Source organism: Equus quagga, chromosome 8 (assembly GCF_021613505.1).
Source record: "Equus quagga isolate Etosha38 chromosome 8, UCLA_HA_Equagga_1.0, whole genome shotgun sequence".
NCBI lineage: Eukaryota > Metazoa > Chordata > Mammalia > Perissodactyla > Equidae > Equus > Equus quagga.
Genome location: NC_060274.1, coordinates 119,531,265 through 119,539,032, shown reverse-complemented (window position 1 = coordinate 119,539,032; position 7,768 = coordinate 119,531,265). Strand labels below are relative to the sequence as shown.

The 7,768-nt window shown below is 40.4% G+C and overlaps 1 protein-coding gene across 1 annotated transcript; it reads left to right on the top strand.

The window, feature by feature from the left end:
* Window positions 1–1,193: 1,193 nt before the first annotated feature.
* LOC124243892 (trypsin-like) lies at window positions 1,194–6,115 on the top strand. The gene is made up of 5 exons (XM_046669979.1): window positions 1,194–1,233; window positions 3,583–3,742; window positions 4,523–4,776; window positions 5,319–5,455; window positions 5,966–6,115. Exons 1-5 carry the CDS (start codon window positions 1,194–1,196, stop codon window positions 6,113–6,115), a joined length of 741 nt encoding a protein of 246 aa, XP_046525935.1.
* Window positions 6,116–7,768: the final 1,653 nt, after the last annotated feature.

Here is a 7,768-nt window from a genome sequence, read left to right as displayed (position 1 = left end):
TTGGTTCCCCAGAGTATCTGTTAATTGGTGGAGTTCAGATATTTCTCTTAATTATGTTCATAGCATCACAGTGGAGGATATGGAGGCTGAAATGAGACTGCTTGAGTTTCAACCTTGTATCAACCACATAATAGCTATAAAACTCTGAGCACAACAGGTTACATTTCTAAGCCACACTCTCCCCATCTATAAAATGATAAAAATTGTAAGAATACTTATAAAGTTGTTGGTGAGGGTTGAATGAGTCAATGCATGTAAATCCCATCCACAGAGCCAGACACATAGAAGCACTCCATAAATTTCAATTTTATTATCGTTGGCCAGGAATTCTGTGTTATCTTGGTCTCCAGATTCTGATGAACTTTCTGGGGAAGTGTTGCATAATGATTAAAAGCAAAGACTCTAAAACCAGATTTCATAGGTTGGAATCCTGATTATACCTTGTACTTGATACATGACTTTGGTCAAGTTCTCTATGTTTTTGTGTGCCTCAGTCTCCCCATCTGTAGAGTGGGGGTAATAATAGGTATCTTGTGGGGTTGTTATGAGGATTACTAAATTAATATACGCAAATCACTTAGAATAATCCTAATATTCACTAAGCTCTAGATAAATGTAAGTTATCATCGTTCTTTCACTTTCTATTTAGCTCTATGGTAGTTTCAAATAAGAACAATTTTTCTTGTTTCAAGGGAACAAGTTTTTCTTATTAATAATGAAAACATAATATGAATATATGAGGTCAGAAGTACAAGAAAAATTATATACTTGTGAAAAAGCCCTCGTTAACCAAACAGGGTGTAGCATTCAAGATAGTGCTGAGGATAAAAATTCACACTTGAAACACCCAAATATCTAAGATTTTTGTCTGGGAATCAGGACACCTGGAGCCCTGTTCTGTGACCTTACCCCAACTTACTTTTTTCTTATGAGAACAGATCCCATTAGAGTGGTTCATTATTTCCATTCCTATAACCTTCTGGAAAAGTGGACAAATGTTGATGTTTAAATCTGATGCTGAATTATCTTCAACTTGGCACAGAATTCAATTCTAAATTTGGATTTCTGAGTTTCCAGTGAAATCATATTTCTGACCACTGTGGCCATGGGTGTCAATGACAAAACTAGAGGTATAAATAGCTGTGGTTGAAAACTCTTCATCCAACTCCCCAGTCTAGATCCAGTGAGCAACGATGAAGACTTTTATCTTCCTTGCTCTCCTGGGAGCCTCTGGTGAGTCTCTATTAATAAACAATCAGTAGGTGTCCATCACATACTTAAGTTTGTACTGTACTTTGCCTGTTGAATGTAATCTCTGTGCTCAAGGGGCTTATAAATTCAAAACAACAGTGTCTAGTACATATGTCTACAGATAATTAGATCTCACTAGTTGAGGAAAGATCACAGTGAGCTGGAGTGATTAGGGTAGATGGAATAGAAGCAAATTTTCCCTGAACTTCAAGGTAAAATCTATGAAGGATGAGAGAAAAGGAAAGGATAGTCAACATTAAGTAAATGTTGTTTTGATTTTTCTAAGGATTTGGAGTTAAAAATTGGGACCAATGACTAATCTTGTGCTCCTTGAAGAGGCTGTGAGAGTCAGAGCCTGACTCTCCTCTTTACTAAAGGGCATCTTAACAGGCAAAGATATTTTATTTCTCATCAATAAAAGCTATGGGCTAGTTTTACAACATCTTTGCTAACAAAATCTCTCTAGTGTAAAATAACGTCATTCAATTATCGAAAGAAATAAAGAGTAGTGTTCCATTGTTTATGTATATATCACATCTTCTTTACCCATTCATCCGTAGAAGAGCACTTGGTTGCTTTCACATCTTGGCTATTGTGAATAATGCTGCAAGGAACATAGGGGTGAATAAATCTCTCAGGATCATCAATTCCAATTTCTTTGGATAAATATCCCAAAGTAGGATAGCTGGATAATGTGATATTTCTGTTTTAATTTTGTGAGAAATTTCTATGCTCTTTCCTATAGTGGTTACACCAGTTTGTCTCCCCACCAGCAGTGTATAAGCGTTCTCTTTTCTCCACATCCCCTCCAACTTTTGTTGTTTTTTGTCTTGGTAATTAGAGCCATTCTTGGTACTTATAGCTTATTGTAGTTTTGATTTTTCATTTTGCCAATAATCAGTGATGTTGAACATAGTTTCATGTGCCTGTTGGCCAACTGTATATCTTCTTTGGAAAAATGTCTGTTCATATCCTTTGCCCACTTTTTGATAGAGTTGTATATATATACAGTGGAATACTACTCAACCATAAAAAAGATGAAATCATCCCATTTGCAACAACATGGATAGAGCTTGAGGGTATGATGTTAAGTGAAATAAGCCAGACAGAGAAAGACAAATACTGCATGATTTCGCTTATATGTGGAAGATAACAAATACATGGATAAATAGAACAGATTACTGGTTATCACAGGGGAAGGGGATTGGGGGTTGGGTGAAAGACATAAAGGGTATGGTCATGGATAAAAATAGGACTACCAGGGGTGAGCATGGTGAAGTTTATTCAGAAAGTAATAAATGATAATGTACACCCAAAATTACACAAAGTTGTAAACCATTATGATCTCAATAAAATTACTTTAAAAAAATAATACGAGAGAAGGGAAAACAAATTCTTATTTAATAAAGCTTTGAATCCAAAAAAAATAGAGAAATGACTATTTTTATTTTTATACCAGTAACTGTTATATTATTGAAATTTACAACTAACTTTTTTCAAATTGGGCAGGTATAAATTCAACACACGTGGAAATGTCTTTCCAAAAATTACTTTAAAATACTTAAACAATAGGGCATGTATAATATAATCAGAGACTTTCAGAGCTGTAAGAAACCTAATAAATCAGGGGGCAGACTTCACAATGCTGAAAAAATTGAAAACTGTTGGAAAGATAATTGCAATAAGGGGAACAAGTTGGAGAGGGAAACCTTACAATGTTCTATGAGATTATTTTCCGAAAATTATAGGAGAGGACCAAGAAGAGAAACTCGACGAACAAAAGTACAAACTCCTATTTCCTTTCAGACCAGAACATTCTCTAGTGGCTTCTAAAGCTTCCTTTCTGTTACCTCATGGGGTATCTACCCCATAACAGTCACACAGTAAACAACACCATGCGTACTGCAGAACTCTAATCAACACCTATTTCCATGGCTGCTGAGCAAGGTTTTGTGTAAAAAGTATCTTTACAACCATACGTAGTGGTACCCAGGGTGTTTCTTATGTAAAGAGTCTGATCTGTGAGTTTTGGTGCAAGTGTATGAATGTGTTCGTGTGGGTGTGAGTGTATGGTAGATAGCGAAAAAAACAAGGATACTTATGAAAATTAAGCAGAAAACTTAGATACATATAATGGCATAAGTAGGGTGATGTTAAAGGTGTAAAACAATAAATTTTTGAAAAAAATTACGTTAACTTCACCATTTCCTGATTCCGTGTGACAAGAAAACATTATCTGCTCTTTTCCGGTTAATCGGCAAAAAGTTGGTGATGAGTAACAATTCCAAGATGGGTCTGTTTAGCAAATAGTTTCCAACTTTTCTCTGTCAGTTGCTTCCTCCACTGACGATGATGACAAGATTGTCGGGGGCTACACCTGCCAGGCGAATTCCGTGCCCTACCAGGTGTCTCTGAACGTCGGCTACCACATCTGCGGTGGCTCACTCATCAGTAACCAGTGGGTTGTGTCTGCTGCTCACTGCTACCAGTCGTAAGTAACCAATATAAACATCCCTGTTCTCTGACATCCACTCTTCCCCCAGCCCTGCCAAAGCACAATCAGGGTAAACTACAGTCTCAGACTTGAGGGGTGTGCTTTGAGATCCTAAGAGCCTCATTTTTCCCCCAAGACATTGTTGGATGTATTGAGGGACTATTGCATGGGAAGGTACCCTTAGAGTTCCCTGATGTCCTTCCAAATGATGGTGCTAAACACATGGGAGAGGAAACAGTGAGTGATGAAGTGTGCCTAGAACTAGCTTAAGAGCATTAATGAGTAAATAGTCCTAGTCATTATAGCTCAACCAGGAAAAAATGGCATATGGAGGTAATAGCATACATGCAATTTATAGTCAACAATAAGGATAAGCACAACTCATTCTGCTCCCTTAATAGTCCGTCAGATCCCAGATTCCTGCCACATCTCCCTACAGTAATTGGTCATTCCAACCAGAGGAGAAATGGCAGGTGCTGATTAATCACCACCCATTCCAATCTATCTCCCACTGTTTGCTTGGGGTCCTTTGGTTCCATTCCTAAACCTAACTATTCTAACAGGATGGTGGGCTGAGAGTCTGTGCTTGTAGTGACACCTACCTAATGAATACTCCAGCCCGTTTACATCTGGTAGGACTACCTTAAGGGCACAATTACCTGTGAGTGTGAATGCTGGAAGGTGATGGTGTCTGCGTTGTGCTCATGACTGGGGTGTCTTGGGAAGGGGACAAAGCTCAAGTTGGATACTGAGGCAACTTGTAATCCTTTCATCCAGCCGATTCCAGGTGCGTCTGGGAGAACACAACATTGCAGTCACTGAGGGCAATGAGCAATTCATTAATTCAGCCAAGGTCATCCGCCACCCCAGCTACAATTCAAGGACCTACGATAATGACATCCTGCTGATTAAACTGAGCTCCCCGGCCTCCATCAACTCTAAAGTGTCTGCGATCTCTCTGCCAGCATCTTTCCCAGCTGCTGGTGCCCAGTGCCTCATCTCTGGCTGGGGAAACACCCTCAGCAGTGGCTGTAAGTGTCTCCTGGAACAGAAGCACCAAGTCTGAGAACCCTAGAGGTGAAAGGCATGTTCAGGTTCAATTACTCCAAACTGTCACTCAGGGCAAGGTTCACAGAGAACAGTTTGGGGATAAATGCAGACTTAGAATACATTAATTACAATGAGGATGGTTCCTCTGCTGGAAAGCGTAACACAAATGAACTATGATAAAGATGCCAAGTGTGATTAGTGATTTGCAGAGAACTAGAAACTAAGGAGGTCAACAGAACAGAGGCTCAGCGATTTGGTACTTCCTGAAGGACAGACCTGCTTGAGAAATAGTCTCCGCATTTGAGTTCTGAGGTCACTGAAGCTAGTGTCGGAGAGAGAATCACTTGGGAATTAAAACTGTTTGGAAGACCTTCCAGATAAAAGTTGTGCTTCCAAAATAGCAGCTACTGGCAATCTTAGAGAAAGTGTGGGAGTACTGGGAGGGAGAGGAGAGATACTGGGAAAGAAGTTTCCAGGAATCGTCTGGGTAATCTTCTTCCATTTTCACTCTTGCACCCAACAGCCAACTACCCTAACCTCCTGCAGTGTCTGAATGCTCCCATCCTCTCCGATAGTTCTTGCCGCAGTTCCTACCCAAACCAGATCACCAGCAACATGTTCTGTGCAGGCTTCCTAGAGGGTGGAAAGGACTCCTGCCAGGTTAGTTTCTTGGCACTCCTTCGTCCAGCTCACCTTCATGCATCTCTGCCTTATTTCCCCTTTCCTGAAACACAGAAGATGGAAAAGCTGTGTCTGAGACTGATTATGAGGGGTGAGGGATAGATTTGGGATAAATGATGGATTTCCTTTTTGCCATAGTAATGGTTAGGGTTAAGGGCAAAAAGGTACACAGACAATGGTGTGCAAACAGCATCGAGGCACCCTTCCCAGGAGTCATAGTGTGGAAGGAAGCTCTTTGACAGGAACAGGGCTAGCTGGGCAGAGTTATACTCTCCAATCCCCACCTCTTCTGGATCCCACAGGTCTGCAACTAAGGAAAGAGGGATGTGGTATGGAGCCTGAGGGGTGGGTTTCCATTGGAAGAGAAGGTACTGTCTAAAGGATCAATAGCCTGGGAAGATGGCTCCAAGATAATAGAAGAACATCTTGGAGGCCTTCTCCCATCTGGGCATAGTTGAGCGTCCTAACTGTCTCTTCCTTCCTGCTCAGGGTGACTCTGGTGGCCCTGTGGCTTGCAGTGGAGTGCTCCAGGGCATTGTCTCCTGGGGCTATGGCTGTGCTCAGAGAAACAAGCCTGGTGTCTACACCAAGGTCTACAATTACGTGAACTGGATTAGGCAGACCATCGCTGCCAACTAAACATCTTGATCTCTTCATGACCCATCCCCTGTTAGTCAACTTTACCTTCCTCCTATGTCTGAAACCCGTAGCTAAATAAAAACATTTTGTCCTGGACCAATTATGTCCAACATCTTTCCTTACTTCATATTTATGAACTTTCTCTTGAAACTGTGTGCTAAGTAAGTGGATTGACGTGGAATTGAGCTGTTATATGAAGATAGAATTTGAAAGGTTATTCAGTTATTCATTCAACCTAATCAAAATAAGTATACTGGTCACCTCCTCTATGCCAGACTCTGTGTGAAACATTGAGACTATCACGATGAATAAGGTTAAGGTCACTGTTCCCATCACATTTTTGAACAGATAATGACATTAAAAGCAGGAAGTTAAAATCAACTGCCAAAAGTCATTCAACTAGTTCATGGTAAATCTGAGATGATGCCCCAGCCATCCCTATTCCCAAGGCATTGCTAGTACTGTAACATCGTGCTCTCTCTTTTTTCTCTAATCCATCTGAAAGTCTGTGAGACTAGATAAGGGAAACCTCTAGATGGAGAAAGTTTCAAAAATCACTGATTTCCTAGATTTTCCCGGTTTTCACCTACCTGTGTGTTGTAGTTCTCCAAGACCTTTCTTGTTTCTAGCTGGGATTTTATTGCTGTAATAGGCATGATGTCTATAGACAAACTGGCCCCTCTTCCACCAACAGTACCCCCAAATCCCAACCCAAATTATATCTTTTGACCTATAAGTCCCAAAAGAATGCATATGCATGTAAGTTTGCAGAAAACAGATTTATGACTCTGAGTTCATAAAATCTTGACTACAGAGGTGTTTTTTGATCTCTTCAGCCCTATCTGGAGAGGCAGCACAGACACCCTGCTTAAGTTGCTCAATACCACTCCCCCCAACTCTAGGTTGTTCTATGGATCATCCAGAGGATGGTTTGGAGTACATGTCCCAACACATGAGTACTGTGCATACATGGTATGGATCAAGGGAAAAGACAGATGGGCTCTGAGCATGGAAACATTGGAGAAGGTTAATGAAGTTTGTAGGGGAAAATATCTGCAGTGATATGGTGAAGGAGAATATTGTCTTGGGCGATTCAGGCTGCTATATCAAACTACCATTTCCTGCGTGGTTTATACAACAAACTTTAATTTCTTACAGTTCTGGTGATTAGAAAGTCTTGGTATTAGAGAGAAATTATGAATTATAAGAAATTAGTTTATAAAAAGAGGGAGAATTTATACAGTGGGAAAAGGACTTATGCATCACTTGTATTTGATGTGTTTCATCCATTAACTGATGCAGAGTTCTGTTGAGCAGTGCTCTTTTTGTCATTTTTTGCTGGAAATCCATATTAAACCAAGGTCGTGAGAAGGTCTTAACTACTTGGGGTCTGCTTCTGCAAATCCCATACTCCCTTTTGTACTCGTGTTTATGATTAACCCAGCAAAAATGTTTGCCATGGTTGAGAAATGGAGGCCCCTCCAGACGAACCTCTGGGTGTCTCCTATCATACTCCACCTGTGTCCCAGGGGCTTTGGACTAGAGATAAGATTGGTTGGTTTGAAGGTTAAAAATGGGACTGTTCCCTCATTCTTCTGCACCACTCCATATGTATTTGGAGAACCACCAGGAAGATCATTGTCTTGTTCACAT

What these genes read in the sequence shown, in the direction of transcription:
- LOC124243892 (XM_046669979.1), top strand. Translation starts at nt 1,194, where the DNA reads ATGAAGACTTTTATCTTCCTTGCTCTCCTGGGAGCCTCTG. An exon ending in GCTGCTCACTGCTACCAGTC is followed by an intron (nt 3,743 to 4,522) that starts GTAAGTAACCAA and finishes CCTTTCATCCAG; the next exon opens with CCGATTCCAGGTGCGTCTGG. An exon ending in GTGGAAAGGACTCCTGCCAG is followed by an intron (nt 5,456 to 5,965) that starts GTTAGTTTCTTG and finishes CTTCCTGCTCAG; the next exon opens with GGTGACTCTGGTGGCCCTGT.